The sequence below is a fragment of the Rhinolophus ferrumequinum genome, chromosome 10 (genome assembly GCF_004115265.2).
Source record: "Rhinolophus ferrumequinum isolate MPI-CBG mRhiFer1 chromosome 10, mRhiFer1_v1.p, whole genome shotgun sequence".
Lineage (NCBI taxonomy): Eukaryota > Metazoa > Chordata > Mammalia > Chiroptera > Rhinolophidae > Rhinolophus > Rhinolophus ferrumequinum.
Window position 1 is genome coordinate 49,494,325 of NC_046293.1, and position 19,277 is coordinate 49,513,601.

The following is a 19,277-nucleotide window of genomic DNA, read 5'->3' on the forward strand; positions in this document are numbered from 1 at the left end:
CCAGGCTGGATGAGGAAAAAGTACTTCCATTCAACCTAAACAGGGCTCTCAGGAGCAACAGTGGGACCCAGATGACAAATAGGATGGAACTAGCCTCTGTGCCTTCACCGTGTATTTTCCAACGGGCAGGAACAGTCTATCTGACTTTCTCTATGCAGGGCCCAGGAGTGATTGTTGGGACTATGGTTTCTGTTGAAGGCTCTGTATCTGGCAGCTAGAGCTTATCAACCCTCAAATGTTCATTTTTCGGGGGGGGGGGGGTAGGTGACTATGAGCACTGAACAAAAGCAAGAGAAAAAAAGCAAGAGGCTTATTTAGTTTAAAGCAGGTTAAACGAGATATTGGTTAACATGCCGTTGGTCATGGAATACAGAAATGCCTTTTTGCTCCTGGTCATTAAAGCCCACCCTTAAATAAAGGCCTCAGGAAGTTGCCAGATGCTGGTCCTGCTCGTGTTGACTAGCCTTCTGGATAGAATGGCCCCCTATAACGGTCTGTATTTGGTTCCCACTGAGCCACCTAGGCCATAACCCAGGTCTCAGCTTGGCCCACTCCTACCATGAATGGGGGTCTCAAGGACCCTAACTCTTAACGTTGTATAAAACTGCACTGGTCAGAAAGGGGGGCCACGTTCAGACAGGCTCAACAATTCCTTATGTATTTTTCAAAGTGATTTTGTTGCACGTTTCATTTTCTGCTATACATGGCAATAAATACTTGTTGCTTTGGTCAGTACAAAAAGTCTGTGAGGGAGGAAAGACAGATGTTATCCAAATGGACAATCGGTACAGAGAACTATCTTGTTCTGAGCCCCCCAGACAACAGAGAGACTGAAAAACTCAGGTCTTTTGATTGACAATCCAAAACCTATACCATATTGCCACCTTTCAACTTGTCACTTAAATACATTAAGTACCAAGAGTCAATGTTCAGAAGTCCTACAATAAACCTGCATGCCATTGCTTTCTAAAAGAGAATGTGAAAGGTCCCAGCAACTCATATATATAGGAAGCTATTTATTTCCTACAGAAAACACCAAAAAAAAAAAAAAAAAAAAAAAAAAAAAGGAAAGAAAAAACAAACAAAAGCTGGTCTTCCCCCAAAAGGCAGGCAGTTATGAAAAAGGTAGGACATCTAGTTGCTGGAGTGGAAACAGTAACATTCAGTTAACAATGGAATATTTAAAAAAAATAGTTTTCTTTTCAAATTGTAACCTGTGGTAAAACATAGAAAAATGTACTAAACAAGCTTGGTATAAAACAGAGTAAAATTTCAAATAAGCCCAGGGAGAAAGCACAATGCTGAAAAGGATGGGGTACAAGAGGAGAAAAGATTTCATACAAAACTACCTATTACAATACAGAAAAAAGTATAAAACGTTCCTATTCTGGAACTTAAGTACAAAAATGACACTGGCATTGGATCATTTTCACTATCTAGCCTGAGGAACGCTCAGAGGGTGGGGGAGATGCTAGAAAGAACAAAACAAATAGCAGTTTTTTTAATCTCAAGTTGATCAGTCCAAATTCTACCCATTTTCCAGTTGAAAATCTCTCCTCCCTCTGTAACCTCTACCCCTAAGCCAAAGTTCATTCAGGCCTCAAAATATTCTGTTAGGAAGTCCTCAAACACCCTACATATAGGGGCTGGGATTTGTGAGTGCTGGAGCTAAATTTAGAAAATGGAAATAAATCTACAGGCTAAAATGGTGAACACATTCAGCCTTTAAAAAAATGCATATCCTTGTGAAATACATATATATATGTATATATATATTTTAAATTCTCTGTGGTTAGAAACATTTAAAATAACTAGCCACAGACCAAACTAGACTCGCATTCATCCAATGCTGGAATTTTATGCTAAAGACTGAGGTCCTTCTTCTTCTTGGTCAGAAGTAGGCGGCAGTAAAAGTGGTGCCTTGTTGCTCCACTAAACCGCTCCCTGGGTGGGTCTTCCCCATATCATTAGTTGTGAGTACATGCAAACCCCTGCTTTTCCGGAAAGAACTGCCTGAGACTTTGGGGTCCACCCAGGGCTCATGTGTTGTGCCTCAGGATGGGAGGAAGCTGGATGATAGCACCGCCTGTATAGAAGCAGACGGATTTCACAAAGGGGCATATAAATAGGAACAGTCCTGGAGGGACTTATGTATGTGCCCCAAAGCCCAGTTGAGTCACTTTCCTGATGACACATCTTGAAAATCATGTGTGCATGTATATGTGCGTGTATATGCTGGTGGTTTTTATCCCTACCTTTTCAACCATGCCCTTTCCTACCTCTTAGTAAGGCCTAACAACAAGAGTTTAAATGAAACCAAGAGTCTTTCCAAGCTTCTCTCAGCCCCCTAATTAGGGACTGAGTGAGGCTGGAGCCCTTTGGAAACAAGACGGCAGAACTGAAGAAGTGAAAAGCAGTCTCTCTCTTCAGCTTAGGGATGTCCCTCACCCCTTTCACAGCACCAAAGTTTCTTTGCAAAAATAGTATCTGAGATACAAAAGGAAAGGCAGATGTGCTTGTGAATGCATCTCGCCAGGGTCTGGTCCAGGATCAAGGGCTTCGTAAGAACAGAGGGCTGGGAGCAGCTGTTTCCAAGGTCTCTGGCTGCAGACAACAAAGAGCTGGTCCCCCACAACGTCAACGTCTGCTGAGACAGGCTTCACAAGAGCTTTCGGTGGAGAATCTCCCAGACCATCCGCTTCCGGAAGTATGGCATGTGTTGCTATAGGGACACAGAGACATCTTAATTTTCATTTCTTGTCCACACCCAATACTCCTTTCCCCATACTCCTTTCCTCCTTCAACTAAAATAATCTCTGTTGCATTTCTGGCCTTTCAAATTGCTCATTCTTGATTACAAGTAATTTGTTTTCCTTCCATTGCTTTTTTCTATTGCTATTTTCCATTGTTGTAGCCTTAGATGTTTTATTGGGTATTGCCAGGTGTCCCCAGGGGATACCCAAATGTCTCCAAAAATTCTGAGAATGAAGTCTATCAAATCTTCTACATTGAAATCTTAGAGGGTGTGAGACCGGAGGCCTGAAAATCCAAAAGTCACTTTTTAGGTAAAGAGTTATGGGAACTTCAAGAGTGTTTCATTCAAGGACTATGGTGGAAAAATCCGGTACAGCCATTAATTCAAACAGAAGAGTTAAGTGGAGGACACAGAATAAACCATAACCTCTGGTCTCAATCCATTTGGGTCTCTGAAGGACCACATGGAGAGAAACCACCAATCACAAACTGACAGAAGCCTGAGCAGCTGCCATCAAGTGAGGGACGGGGGAGGGCAGCATAACACATTCCACTAGGAGATGCAGGGCTGGCATGTTCCCAAACCGGACCGCTAACCAAATAAAGGGAAACTGATGAAAATGTGCTCTTGTCCCAGTTCTGTGTTTTATAGGATTTCAGGTAGGTGGGGGACATGGGCAGTGAAGAAGGCCCTGCTATTGACCAGGATTCCTTGACTTCAACATGGAATATATGGGAACCCAGAATGTGGCTTATTATCCTCCTTTTTCTTGTGATGCAGCACAGGCAGTAACCACCAGTGTTATAAGCTATAGGCTGAAGAAGAGCCCTCTAAGCAGAGCAAGTGGAGAGAAAAACACCTATCGGGCAGCCTAGAGACAGGGTGGTCACAGAGCTCCCTCTTGAAGGCTCAGCTCACCTGTGTGAAGTTGATCGGTCTGTCTTTGGTAATGCAGTCAGCATACTTGCACGCAAACATCCCACAATCACTTCCATTCATCTGCTGTGGAATTTCCTAAAAGACCAAAAACGACAAAAAGGTGACATCTTTCCAAGATTCATTCCTTCTTATTAGGTTATAAATAAGAACCAAAGGATATAAATGTTACAGAAGAGATGACCCTTGTTCCCCACTCAGAACAACACAGGCACAGAGAAAAAAAAATACAGCATCTTAGTGGGGCCTGTGTACTTCATATTAATCACATAGGAAACTACCTCAGACTTCCGTGGCACCTAAGGATATAAAAACTGGTCCCTCTCACAAGAGCCAAACAATCAGCAAACATGTCCCACAGGAGTGAAAAGCTTGGCAAAATAGCTGGGCATCTAGGAAACCTAGTTCTGCATAAGAAACACACCACCAGTTTTCCCACAAATAGCTTGCTCTATCTTCCCCAAGGAACCAAACAACCAAGTCGAAGCCAGGCTAGACACTAAGATAGCACGGTCCCTGGGAATCAAGCAGGAGAATCCTTTCCTCCCAAATACCATACTGTCGGGCTTTCTATCTCATCAAGATAAAATGTACCTGGCTTTTCTTGCTGAAGAGCTGCCAGCCATTGGTGTCAAACTCTTTCCTTTTCTTGTCAATGCTTTCTTGCTTTAAGTATTGCCTAAAAGTATTGGGAGAGAATGAGATGAGCTGTGGGAAACACTGACGATAGCTGCCACCCAAAGCATGGGGCTGACAATCCTCAGGAAGAGTTTTCATATGCACTTCTGAGGAAAACAGTATATAATGCTGGTCCAGTTATCTTTGGACTGCTAAGCGTCCTTCGCAACTTGCCCAATCCATGCCCCCCTGTCAGCCCAAGAGAAATACGGCCTCTGCCTCTGACATCCAGGTCCCTTCTACCTACTGTTACTCCTGAGGAAGGAGTTTTGATTCTTTTCCTTGGTTTCTATGATCCTTTAGAACTCAATCTAATGGAAGAAGAATGCTTCTCTAGCAATATCAAAGTATTTATTTACCATTTTTAGCCTTGAGTGTCCTGTGCAAAAATTCAATCCAAATCAGTAATTTGTTGAATGCATACCTCATACAGAGCACTCAAGTGCAAACTGCTCACCATTCTGGAACCTACCTCCTCCTGCCCACCAGGGTGGTACAGTGAGGAATAAGCATTTTGGAAAGAGAAACAGAGGCGGTATAAAAAGATTTGCATTCTGGTTCTCAGCTGAGCCACTAACTAGTAGGACCTGGGCAAATCAAAGTCACTCTGTGGGTCTTGGTATCTTCATCTGAAAAATTAGGAGGATGAATTAGATGATTTCTAAGTAGTTTCTATATCTATATGTATATATCCACTCTATATTTTAGTGCACTAGGATAGTAATTGTCCCCATTAGGGCATATATTTGGTATTATTATATTACCATTAAACTTTACTTACTTAGAGGTGAAATATTCATTTTTACTTAATATGGTGATTTCCTTTATTAATCACTCCACTGAAGTTATAAAAGAACTGAGGGCAATAGCTAGAAAATACAACATATATCTGACACCAAACTCTTCTGTCTTACAAACTCCCTACTTACAAGAGGATCCTGCAGGCTTCGTTGTTTATCCCACCCATAGAGTCATAATAGGTAATATTCTTCTTTCTAAAGTCCACAACCTGGGAATAAAAAAAAAAAAAGAAAAATCTGTGTGTTTATAAAGTGAAGAAGACTAGTTTCTTAGCTTTTCCCTTCCCTGGAACTTAGAACCTTTGTCAGATTTCCTGTGAAATCATGACAAGTTGTTGGTATTTTGCATCATACCATGTTTAATCTGCAGGGGACAGAAGAACAGCAGGATTATTTATATAGAACTATGGTGGGGACTGATCAACTGGTGGTCCCATTAATTGCCCTAAAACCTTTTGCTGTACTCAGGTTCCCCACCTACAGTGTGGGCAACAGTGGAGACACAACACGCTCTTCAGAGAACGTAAAATGACTAAGATCATTTCCACACAGTTTCAGAAAGATGGTCACAGATTCTGGGTTTTGCTTTTATACCTGGAGAATTCCTTTTTGGCGTTGTTTTTCAAATGTAATTCAAAACAGACTGTGAAATAACTTTTACATTTTTATTAATACATTAAGCTAACATATCCATGTTCTCAGAGTCATAAAAATATTAAATTACCAATTATACAAAGCAAGTCATGATTAAACAGAAAACAGTCATCACAGACTCTGAGTTGGCAGCATCATGAAGAAGTCACTTTTTCTTCCCATGCCTTGCCTCAAGGCTGCTTAGAGGTATGTCTTATAACTCCTTTTTAAATGTTTCCAGAAAAGGAAATTCCACAGCTTTCTTCAAAGCCTAAGTATCTCCCATTCTTGACAGGAAACTCATTGATCTCTCCAATTTTTAGCTAACGAAGCACTAGAACTAATTACTATTCTCTGTGTATTCTAAAATTATAGATTTATTTTAAATTTTATCAAAAACAAAAGGGTACTCACAGCAAGACACCAGTGCACTCCCAGGTGAATGGGCACCAAAAGAATGTCAACAGAAAATACATCCACTTTCTTTGTCCAACGTTTCACTGCCTGATAACCAGCCGTTTTTAACTTAGTGAAAAAAAAGGTATTAAATGCATGTACACTTGGCAATCCCTTCTCTTTACTTCGCTCCATCAGCATATTCATGTAAAAATTGATGATCTGTGGGAAGAAATTATATATATTAAAATACTCAGGCTTTTCAAAATAGTTGTTATACGAAGGAAAGCAGTGGCTGTATTATACAGCGTAAGTATTGTTTCCTAATCAATTCAATTAAGACTCTAACACCCAACAGCCTCACGTCTCTATATCAAATTCTGACTAGAAGGGAGAAGGGTTGAGGCGGTTATAAACAATGGAAAAAGAAAAAGCTGAGATATACATATAATGGGGATGGATATACATATGGGCAGAAGCCGGACAGAAGACTGAGGATTAGGTCAAAAGACTGCAGGATGAGGTGGAAGGGGGGCTACAGAAGGTGAGACTGAGAGAAGAAGAAAGGAAGGAGTACAGCAGCTTCACAAGGCACATTAATTAGCTTAACCTATTGGGACTGTGTGAACAATTTAAATAAATCCTGAGCTCAGAGTCTAGTATTAACAACGCTAAGACCAAGAGTTCAATGCTTACATGTGGGTTATACACAAAGATAGAAAACTTGGTTCCATGGCCAAAGACAGCTTTTTCAGCCTAATAAGCCACCTCGCAGAGGCAAACTGTTTTGGACTCAAGCAGACCTGAGTGACAGGATAAACCATCAATTGCACAGGGGAAAAAACCTCTAAACTGACAGTAGCTCAGCACTGTCACCTTTCATAGAGGCAGACATGCAGCATAAAAAACCTGTATTACATGAGACTTAAAGGAAAGTCACAAACACGAAGAGTGACGCTCTTCCCAGAATCTGTATGGTTAGCTTTCTCTTTTCTGTTGATTCCATTTATGCCTTCAATATCAAGTATGAGTGAAAGAAATTAAAATGCTTGATAAAGGAAATATATGATTCTTTCTGTTAATGAAACAATGTGTTATCTAATACTGACTATGTCGTCTAGGTTCCTTTAGGTCCAGGACTCCTTGGTATTAAAGCTTGAAAGTGACTGGGCCGGAAGTTGCTGCATACTTACTTTATGTGGTCAGATGAGGCCAGGCCAGTGTCTGTCAACTGCAAGGAATGAATGGGCTAACTGATCCATGGCTTGGAAATATGACTAAGAAAACAGGCACATTTTTCAGAATGCTTTTTGGGGAATGGGAAAATGCCCCCGTCCTTTGACAAATATTTACACACTAGGATGCCAGAGCAATGAGCTACTGCCCAACAGTAGGCAACTACATACCAGGCAGGCAGCAGGGACCACTGCCAGGAACACACCGGAGCATGGTCTAGACTAGAGAAAGGGCCTATAGATGAGGATGCCTAGGCAGTTGCAGGGAAACCACAGTCGCCGTGAGGCAGAGCTCCAAGGGGGGCAGGGGAAAGCTGGGATTGAAGACAGACACTGTTCTGCCTGCATCTCTGAAGCCTGAGCAAAGGCCCAGCAGGCCCAGAGGATTCGGGTTGTGGCTAATTCTCTGCCTAGTGTGATATCCAATATATAATTACAGCTCAGCTATTTTAAACAATGATAATGAATCAAGACACAATTAGGATAATAGATTTCTCCACCTCGGTTTCCAATCTAACTGACCCCAAGGATAATGGTGCTAAAGACGCTTCTAGGAATGAAACAGGCAGGAACACAGGAGGGTCTGCCCAGCAAGCACAGATTTCTAGGCTATAAATTACATTCTCTAGTGAGAGAAAGTCAGCAAGCAGGGACAGATTCCTCTGGTATTCTACCCATCCCACAATACTGGCCATATTATGAGGCTAAACCCTTCAATCCATGGGGTGAAGTGAACAGGCAGATGACCTGCCAGTCACTGTAACCAAACCTTCCACGGCAGACAAGTTATGTAACAGGCAATAAGGACTCAAGGGAGAGGTGGAAGGAATCAGGCAGAGATACGAGCAGCCGAGTACATGAAAGCCATGGAGATATTTCTCCTCCAGGTGCCCGTAAAGGTTAATTATGACCTTTGGGATAATTATCCTGAAGTAAAATAGAATGACATAAATGTGTGTCAAGCTACACATGACTATCCTATTTTTTTCAGGGAGAAAGAATTCTAGAAACCAATGAAGTTTAGCTAGACTTACACAGCCTGGGTTATTTGGTTTTTTATTTTTATTTATTTTGAGAGACTGGACTATAAAGCTAAAGACCGACCCAGCTCACCAAAACAGAAACCTAGCGATCAGGATACCACACTGTTTCCTTTGAGAATCCCTCTTCCATTGCTTTTTAGCTCTGCCTCCAACCAAGATGTCTCCACTGAGAGGAAAATGGCCTCCTCCAAAGTCAGCTCATTAATTAGCTCTAAGGAGTAATCTGGGTTCTTTTTCATTTCCTCTATATCCCAGTAAGAGGGAGCTTGGTGACCTCAACGTTCCCTCCCATTAGCTGAGGATGTGTAATCTGACATCTGAGGCAGAATTTAGATCCAAGTTTCTCTCCTCAGCTTTTCAGCTATTACTCTGTCCAAATGAGGAAAAGTGCCATAGTTTAGCCAAAACACAATCATACCAAAAATACAAGCTAGGAGATAGAGAACAAAAAGAATTCTACATGTCATCTCACAGAGGGCTAAAGATGAAGGAAAAAGAAATGAGAGAAGGGATCACAGCACTTAAGATGAAAGAGAAGCAGTGATGGTCAGAGCATTTGCTTTTATTTTGTGCAGACAAGGGTCCCTTCCCTCCCACGGCGAGAGCCTTTCTGCTCACAAGACTCTCTTAGCCCCCAAAGATCTTGAACTCCCTTTGAAATAGGGGGCTAAAAGTAATAAATCAGCCCTGGGCCTACTGTCAGTCTTGCCAATATATCAGCATCTGAGGACGACTGCCAGCGTTGGTCCACTTGTCCCTCTTTGGGGCTCACACAGCCTGTTTGCTCGCTGCCCTTCCTGCCGCCTTCACAGCCTTGGCCATGAGCGCCTGCTTGTCTATGCAGTCCTGTCCGGGGGTGGGACGCTTGTTTATAGTGTCTTGTTCCTTTGTGATTTTATTTGAAGAGCTGCCAGGCTGAAGCTGAAAAAAAGCTCCTCTTTAAAAGAAAAGCCTACAATGTTTTCAAACTGAGGACTCAATCCTTTTCCTGAATGTTACCACAATGACAGAAATGACCACTGCTATTTGTATCTTCCTTCTTGCCCAGTACACCAGCCAAACTATGGTTTTCTCATGCATTTAGAAGTAAAACATTTTACTAACAGTAAAATCTTGACTTTTAACTCTTCTCAATTTTACACTCTGAACCCTTCTAACAGGCTTAGAAAAAAAATGTTCTAAATGTCCTGGGCATGACAGTGCTCCTGAGCAGAGACCAAGGCAACTTTTAGGTGGGGCGGGGGTCGAGGGGGTGCTGTTTTTCCCCCTATTTTACCTCTAGATTTTCACCCTGATCTTCCCACTCTGATTTTTTAAATTCAATATGACTTGTGAACCACAAAGCCCAAAAGACTAACCAAGCAGCAGCACTAGAATATCATGAGTCAAAGTTATTCACTCCTAAGATTTAGCCTAATAATATTATAAAATCCAAGAAGGCAGACTTCAGGTAAGCTCTGTGTATTATATTATACTCCTCACTATAAACATGCACCCAGGATTTTTCACGCATGCAAATTCAAGCAACAAATTATTAGAATTACTGCTAAAGTTTTAGAGAAAGATAGGCAGGCAACACCTATTTTTAGGGAGTCATGACAACTACAATAACTATTCTCCCTGTGACCTCCTGGTTAATCAAAAGGGCTAGTTTTACTATGAAACACTTTAAAGAGGTAAACTACAATGATGTGAAATCTACCCAAAGAGTCATGTTAGAAATGCTACAACTTCCATTCTGATCATTCTATTCCACATGCCAAGAGCGCATAGTATATGGTAGACCTATCACATTCCCTTAACTAATTTATCTCATTTTGTCTAGTTATTTCCCTTAAGCAATCAGTTTTTATTCCCTAAGGAAAATCTACTGCCTGTGCTAGGTTTGTCTAGTTGGACTTAATGTTTTGTAAGCTGTTTCCTCTCTTTACTAAGTATCACTTAAACTTAACTGCTCCTTGGAAACAATTAAAAAGCTATAACCACTACCAATTCCCTATTTTCATCAAACATTTGTGTTCTGAAAGTCAGAATGCTAGGCAAAGATTTATGTGCTCTGATTCCAGATTCTGATTCTGCAATAAAAATCAGGTGACCTTGGTTTATATCCCTTATAAAATCTTCTTACTTCTCCACTATCAAGTAAGAATTCTTTCCCTATACAAAAGTCTACTGTAAGGCTGAATAGCTAAGACATCTCTTTCCTTTCAGAGAGGAGACTTACAAAATAGGCAATTAGTCTGCCTGGTTAGCTGTCATTAGTATAGTCACAGTCTGCTATGTAGATTCTACCTTCATTTCTCCTGCACTCCCTCATTCCCCGTATTTGCTATGAGTCTTTTCCCCATGGCCTTTCCTCAGCGAGTACAGTTAGAAATACAGTATTCCAACAGTCCAATGCTTTTGCATTTTGGAAACAACTGGCAATGATTAACATGGGTTTGCAAAACAGAACCAGAAAAAAAGACATGTCTGCTTGCTATTTTTCCAATCCATCCAAATTACTAGTAAAGAATGATAGGGTGCTGGAGGGAAAATAAAGTGACAAGAAATGCCGTATCATTCTGTTTCTTCACACAGAATAGGGCATATATGTTGTGTAGAGGACAAAGTGTCTCCTGCCCACAAACATTTAGGTACATGGCATCCATCTACCTATTCTAGTCTTCTATATACTTAATCATTTTTCTGTCTACTTATTCTATTGATTATTGAGAGAGAGGTACTGAACTCTCCAACAGTAATTAGACATGTGTCTCTCTTTCCTTTCAGTTCTATCAGTTTTTGCTTCATGTATTTTGAAGTTCTGTTATTAGATGGTTACATATCTAGGTTAAGTCCTGTTGATGAACTTACCTCTTTGTCATTATGAAATGTCACTGGAAATCTACTTGGTGCGATATTAATATAGTTACTTCCTCTTTCATTTGATTAGTGTTTGCATCGTTCTTTTCCATCCTTTTACTTTTAACTTGTCTGTGTCTTCACACTTAAAATGGATTTCTTGTACACAATTTTTTTTTTACCTAATCCGACAATCTCTGACTTTTAATTGGATGTTTAGTCTATACTGCCCAATATGGTAGCCACTAGCCAAATGTAACTATTGAGCATTTGTAACATGACTAATCCAAATTGTGCTTGTTAAGTGTAAATGTGCTTACTGTAAGTGTAAAATGCATACCACATTTGAAACAGGTAAAATATCTCATTAATATTTTAATATTTATTACATGACAAAATGACATATTTTGGATATACTGGGTTAAATAAAATATATTATTAAAATTAATTTTACCTGTTTCTTTTTACTTTTTGTAATGTGGCTACTAGAAAATTTAAAATTACATAGATGGCTCACATTACGTTTCTATTGGATATGCTGGATTAGATCATTTACATTTAATGTGATTATTGATATGGCTGAGTTTAAATCTGCCATGATGCTTTTTTTTTCTATTTGTCTCATCTGTTTTTTGTATAGTTTTTCTTCTTTTCCTGCCTTCCTTTGGATTTTTTAATTCCATTTTACCTTCACTATTGGTTTATTAACTACTCTTTGTTTTTCAGTGGTTGCTCTAGGATTTATAATATATGTCTTTAACAGCTTATCTTCATATAACATGATACCACTTCATGTACTGTGCAAGAATCTTAGGCTAATATATACTTCCATTTTACCCCTTTTGTGTTATGAATTGTCATATATTTTACTTCTACATGTTATAAATCCTGCAGTACCTTATTTTATTTAAGCGTTAATTAGTCAATTGTCTTTCAGAGATATTAAAAAAAGGAGAGGGTTTCCATTGTTCTTCATTCCTTTGTGTAGATGGAAATTTCCACCTCATACGTTCCTTCTTCCTAAAGAACATCCTCTAATATTTCTTATAGTATAAGTCTGCTCGTGATGAATTCTCTCAGCATTTGTCTAAAAAAGTAGTCTGCTTTTTGAAAGATCATTTACTGGGTATAGAATCTAGTTTGTCAATTTTTTTTCCCTTCAGTGCATTAAAGATGTAACTACATACATTTTCTTCTGACCTACATGGTTTCTGGCAGATTTTTGTTCCTCTGTACATAATGTCTCTTTTCCTCTGGTTGCTTTTATTATTTTTCTCTTTATCACTGGTTTTCAGCAATCTGGATTATTATATACTTTAGTGTAGTGTTTCTTCTAGTTGGGGTATGCTGAATTTCTTGAATCTGTTGCTATAAGTTTTCAAATTTGGAAAATCTTCCTCCATTGTTTGTTAATTTTTTCTGACACCACTTACACCCCACCACTCCTCTGGGACTCCAATTACATGCTTAGATTGCTTGATATTGTCCAACAGCTCACTGATGCTCTCGTCATCTCTCTTCAGCCCTTTTCTGTGTTTCACTTGCTTCCTCTGCTGTATCTTCAGATTCATTTATTTGTTTCCTTTTTCAGTGTCTAATCTACCGTTAATCCCATCTCACGTATGTTTCAATTCAGATACTGCATTTTTCATCTCTACAAGTTCAATTTGGGTCTTTTTTTACATCCTCCATTTCTCTTCTCATACTGTCCATTTTCCTTTACCTTCCTGAACATACGGAATATGTTTAGAATATCTGTTTCAATATCCTTATTTGCTAATTCTATCATTTTTGTCATTTCTGGGTATTTCTAGTGATGGGATTTTTCCCTTGTTACAAGTTGTATTTCCCTTCCACTTTGCATGCCTGGTAATTTTTGATTGCACGCTAGATATTGTGAATTTCATGTTGTTAGGTTTTGTTGTTACTAGAATTTGTCGTGTTCCTTTAAATATGGTTGGGGTTTGTTCTGTGATATAGTTAAGTTACTCGGATCAGTTTCAAGCTTTTAAGACTTGTATTTAAGCTTTGTTACCATGGGTCTGGAGTAGCCTTTATTCTAGGGCCAGCTTGGCCCCATTCCTGAAGCAATAACCCTTTTGAGGATTCTAGTCAATCATGACTTTTCCACTCTAGCTGGTCGAAGCATGAACTATTTCTGGCACCTGTGTTAGCTCAGAGGCTTGTTCTGATTCTTTCTTCCTGGTGGTTCCCAGCCTCTGGTAGTTGCTTCCCAAATATGTACAAATGAGTCCTCAGCCAAAGATTCAAGAAGGGGAGGCCCTGCAAACTCCTGGAGCTTTCCCTTCACGCAGCAACCTCCCCTCCAGTATCTTACTTCACAAATCTCAGCTACTTTAGCCTCCCCGAACTAAACTCTGTCTCCTCCATGCAGCAAGACTGTCAGGCACTGCTAAGTTCTACCAGTTCTGCACCCTCAACACACAAACCCAGGAAGCTGTGGCAATCATAGGCTCTTCCTTTTCATTTCCCTTCTTTCAGGGATCACTGTTATCCAATGTCTGAAAATTGCTGTTTCATGTTTTGTCTAGTTTTCTAGTTAAGCTGTGAGGGTAAATCCGATCTGTTTTATTGTATCCTGACCAAAAGGAGAAGTCAGATCCATTTATTTATATGCCTAAATAATTTTCATGTATTCCTAAATTTATCTGATATCTTAAAACACAACTCTCAGACACTCTATGCAGAACCATCAAGCCATAAAGAGAAACATAAAGCCCAAAGCAGTCCTCTCTCCTTAGGATCATTAGAATCTAAGGGTTAGAATCTTAGAGGTAGATTCCAGAAGGCAGCCAATCCAATCTCTAGGAATTAATAAACAATTTCTAGTATTGATATCCATTTTAAAATATTTCCATTTGTTTCTTGATTGGCTTTCAATCTACTTTTGCACCTAATTCCTCTTCTCTTTATCCCGGTCTTCCTTCTCTTAAATATTTCTATTAATAACTAATCACCAGACCCAGTATAGAAACCCCCATCTATAATGTCCCTGATGTTGTCACTCTTCCAGCCTCCTTTTTTATTCTTTACAAGGCAGCCAGTTCCCACGTTCCACTTTTGAAAAATTTTCATTTTCTTATAGTAAGGTGAAATGTGAATCCTGTCAATCATTAGTCTTTTGAAGCTATACAGAATTTAACTATTCACCCACATAAAAATCCATTCATGAAAATATGTTTGAAAGCCTACTGGATGAACAGGCACTGTGGACTACTCTTCTTTTAGGAAAGAGACCAGACAAAGGGTAGCCTAATGGCTTTCTGTACATATCCCAAATATAGAACTTCTGGATTTTATTTTCCTTATAGACTAAATCTGATCCCTTTCACTTCCAGGATCTTATAATCCTTGTCTACAAAAAGTTAAGAATAATTTGTCAGTCACCTTATTTTGGAAAAAGTTTTACTGAAGTCTATAAAACTGACAGGAGATACAAAAAGAAAAGAAGTCGTTATTAATGAAAATATCTATTTGAGGGAAGAGGAATAGGGTTGAAGAGATGACAAATTGACTTGCAAAAGACAATTGAGAGTCCACAATTGAGAAACAGAATTAAGTATTTGTAAATGAGTACAAATGCTTAAGGATAACTACTAATTCCCCATCAGAAGTCAGCTTCTCAAGGGCAATAACTCTGAAAGCTTAGGAAGTGTGGCACTTTGAAAATGGTTCTCATCATCATGGACACGTGAATTGGCACCTGCTTTCAAGATTACCATTATTCTGAACTCAGAAGATAAGCACTCCCTACAAAAATTATGGATAGGTGTAGTAGAGATAAAGTAGACAAGGAATTTGTCCTTCCCCTCATCTGTTCTAAATAATGTAACTTCCATTAACTTTGCTTGCTAAAAATCCAGCCTCTGATGGGCCTAGGGAATGGAAAATATGTCTTGATGAATGCCACCTCTGTAAGGGATCTCACTGAGGTAACTGCCACAGTAAATAACTACCAAGAACTCAGCTCATACCCTACTCATTGCTGCCCCCTAGAAGGTTTTGCATAATTCACAACAAACAGGCTACAATCCCTGTAGAATAACTAACCCCTCCCATGTATCAGTGGCAGCCAAAAAAAAAAAAACGGCAAGGGACCTCAGATTAATGTCTCCAAATCAAAAACATTTAATTGGTAGATACTTCTGCTGTCCTTGATTTTTATTTTGTCCTTTGATTTGGTAAGGTCTTTTTTTCCTGTTATTTGATCCAATGTCCTAATATCATTATTCTGAGCCAAAAGAAGCAAGGGTGGTTTCCACTAAAGCAAGACAGTATCGAACCATATCTTCCTTGCTATTATTGGTCAAAGATATTATTCAGGGAGTAATGAACTTCTGAAATTTTTATCTTATAAACTCACCAGTGGCAAAGAGAATGGGGTAGTTGAACCGGCCCTAGAGAAAATCAACATGTTGGGCATGACATATGCCTCTCAAATTCCATACACCAGGATCCAATTTAAGATTCGGAGGCAGTATGATATCAGACATAAGGGCCAATGCTTGGGTCTGCATCCTGCTACTTACTAGCTCTGCTACTTACTAGCCATGTAATCTTGCAAGTTTCTTAATCTTTCTACGCCTTGCTTTTTCATCTATAAAATGGAGAGGATAAAATTACAGTATCTACCTCCAAAGGTTGTGGTGACCACTGCATGTGTAGAAAACTTAGAATAGTGCCTAACATGAGGTAAATGCTCAATAGATGTTAGCCAATATTATTATTTGGAAGGTCCTAAGCATACAAGACCAAAACACAGGTATCTAGACTATCTAGTGCTTACTATACTGAGTATCTAAAAGTCCTCCATAGCTGGAAAGCTTGAGTACACCCAGAAATATCAGGCAGGGATGCTCCTAGTGGGCCTAAGAAGGGAAGCAGGTAATTAGGAAAGAACAAAAACAAAAACAAAAAAACAAAAAAAACTCCACCCCAGTTTTCTTTTGTTGTGAAAATATCCTTCTGAAATAAAACAGGCTCCTAGAAGTTTAGGACTAGGACAGATCAGTTTAAAAACTACAGTGTAATCAACTTACTTAAAATAATTAGAACCCTTGGGAGATGAGGACCATAACTTGTTTTTAACCCAGTACATCAAATATTTAATAACATAACTTTTTAATGTCAGTTTTTTAAATATCATGTATAAAATGTAGGCTATTTTAGAAAGTCATAACCTGTGACCTAGAACAAGTAGAGATAGAAGGGGAAGCAGAAATGGATTCCTACATGGAAAGTATTCCTTCCTGCTACAACATAGTCAGCTATTAAGTATTTGCTCAGAAGATGTGAACTGCAGGGTAGGGGCCTTAAAGAGAGTGAGAATACCAGTGAGTGAATGTCCTCTCCTTCAGTGTCCAAATCGTCAATACATAAAAAGGTAAATCAGCAGTTCTCAGACTTTAAGGTATATAAAAATCTTCTGAGATGCTTTTTTAAAATGCGTATCTCTACCACACTGCCTCATACTTATTCAGGAGAGGCATGTGAGTGCTGATTCTGATTCAGGTCATCCAAGGACCACACTTTGAGAAATAGTGAGACAATGCCTTGACTTAATTTTCATTTAATGTTTACCCACTATCTGAATATAAAAATGGGTGCAAGATTACCTCATCATTGAGCCAGTTCAGATGGTTTAGAGTTTGAATATCTTTGCGTGTAATGGTCAAGCGGAATGCTTCACTCAGAACTTCATCCTGGTTCCCATTACGAAATACATTCTTTATTTCTTTCTCCATTTCCTAAAGAACCAAGAAGAGGTATCCGAGATCAAGCACACATGGCTTCAGACACACCTGATTTCTCACTAAGCCCCATACAATCCCCAGACTATTTATCATCAATCCACTGTTTACTTCTAACGTTTTGGTTTCTATTCTTTCCAGTGACCTTCCTGATTACCTCCTTCCATCCCATCTTGTCTTCTCTTTTCTTTTTTCAGCACATTTCAGACCCTTGTTTCATATTATTCCTAAAGTCTGAAATAACCTGCTGCTTTCGAATTTTCTAAGTCCATAAGAAGACCTAATTATATTTTATATTTCTGGTCTAAACAACTTCCTGAGAAATAGAATGTTTCCTAAAAGGTAGTCAGGGAGTAAAGGTAGTCTCTTTTAGATACACTTTCCAGGAAAATTTCATTTTTTTAATGTAAAATATGTAATAGAGCACAACTATAATAAATGTGCTATACTCACTAGCTATATTATAGTTTTTTAAGCAGAAGACTGGATTAAGGAACAGATTATTTTAAAATGTACACAGACTTTTATATATGTTCCAAATTTTATACTGAGTTTTTATTACTTAAAAAAAAGTAAGCCTCAGTTTATTATTTGATATCAAAATACTATAGACATGCATTAAGTAAAAATGCACGTTTATGATGCAAATGAAATGAAAAAAAAGCAAACGAAACAAGTTTATTAAATGCTTTTTCACTGAAGTCATTAAAAGCCACCCATAATTTTTCCCTCAATTTTCAATCCTTTAAAAATAAAGCCAATATTGGGCTATAATACAAATGAAAGCAGGAGCACACAATACAATGTAAATATCAGGTGTTCTACTACTTTTATGTTTTAAATTCCTCCAAAGTAGTCTTCCTAAACACAACACTTGCTAGTGCAGGAATTTATATTATGTAATTTACCTCTGTGATTTCAGGAAATTCATCTTCACTATCAGTTAATTTATGACCTTTTTTTCCTGTTTCTTGGGCGATTGTGACAGGGATCTCCTTTTCAAGAGGTACACGAAGATGAAGTTCTACTGAATCATGTACTGAATGTTCCTGTTCCTGCAATCTCTGAAAGACAGAACTTCAGATAAGTGGGATAAAGAAATATGCTATCTCTCTACACTGAGTAGTATTAGCTGGATAGACCAAGAACATATACCACTTACCACACAATGCTGTATCATACCATCTTGCATTACAACAGCTCTGACGCCAAATCCAGGTAAGCTTCCAAATTAGTTTCAACTTGGATATGCTATTTATATTATATATATATGTATATATATATACACATATATAGACACACACACACACACACACACGATTATATATGTTATTATAATCTTATCCCAATTTTTTTTTTTACCTGGTTTTGAAGCTGTAATGCCAGTGCTTTCTGCTCTTCAATCTGGCGCAATCTTTCCCGTGCTCGAGAATCATAAACACTAGTTCTAGGAAATGAAAAGAAATGTGACAAATGCAGATCACTCTCTTAGCATCAAGCACACTGTTGATGCACAATGAGCATTAAATATAAAATCCTCCTACAGAAAGTCTAAATCCTTACACCAACTTATCACTGTACTTATATTTTAAGACAGAGTGAAACCACATGGTGTTATTGAAATCATTCTACTGTTTTTATTGAAATGATGAAAATTATTAGTTTGTGACCAAATGTGAACAGGTGACTTTTGTGGATACTTGTAAACATGTTGTCCTTTTTAAAAACATGTTTCTAAGATTCTAGAGAAAATAAAGCTTTATTTTAGAAATCCAAAAATGAGACTGAATCCCAAAGGAGAAAATAATACAAGATATCATTGAGGTTTTAATTAAAATATTGCATTTATTAACCAAAAGAAGAAATATGGGTTTACTTTTTTCTTTAAAAAAATCAACAAGACCAGGGGGGTTGGATAACTCAAAGTGAGTTCTTAAAACTGAAGACTAAAGGCTTTCAATGATTTTGTAAACTCCAGAAATAGAAATTAGTCAATAAATTAGTTTTATCAATGTGAAAATAAGGGCATTTATTTTCCTTTCTATATAACTGCTAACTTGGAAGTATTTTTCCAATTCAAGTTAGCTTTGACAATTGTTATAAATTTAATAAACCTGAACACAGAAATGTCCTAACACCAACAGAATTTAGCAACCCAACAACTTAAAAGTTGTTTTATAAATAGC

At 38.4% G+C, this 19,277-nt stretch overlaps 1 protein-coding gene across 3 annotated transcripts in view; it reads right to left on the bottom strand.

Moving 5' to 3' along the window:
• Nucleotides 1-267: 267 nt before the first annotated feature.
• SENP1 (SUMO specific peptidase 1) overlaps nucleotides 268-19,277 on the bottom strand; it is a 48,929-nt gene continuing 29,919 nt past the window's right edge. For 2 of the 3 annotated variants that reach the window (XM_033117278.1, XM_033117280.1), the window contains exons 11-18: nucleotides 18,454-18,538; nucleotides 18,000-18,155; nucleotides 16,957-17,088; nucleotides 6,217-6,420; nucleotides 5,299-5,378; nucleotides 4,286-4,370; nucleotides 3,674-3,769; nucleotides 268-2,722 (exon numbers count right to left, since the gene is read on the bottom strand). In XM_033117278.1, coding sequence (XP_032973169.1) covers nucleotides 2,660-2,722; nucleotides 3,674-3,769; nucleotides 4,286-4,370; nucleotides 5,299-5,378; nucleotides 6,217-6,420; nucleotides 16,957-17,088; nucleotides 18,000-18,155; nucleotides 18,454-18,538 — 901 coding nt within the window. In that variant the 3' untranslated portion in view covers nucleotides 268-2,659. The remainder of the gene's footprint in view (nucleotides 2,723-3,673; nucleotides 3,770-4,285; nucleotides 4,371-5,298; nucleotides 5,379-6,216; nucleotides 6,421-16,956; nucleotides 17,089-17,999; nucleotides 18,156-18,453; nucleotides 18,539-19,277) is intronic. The other variant, XM_033117279.1, reaches the window with a different exon arrangement.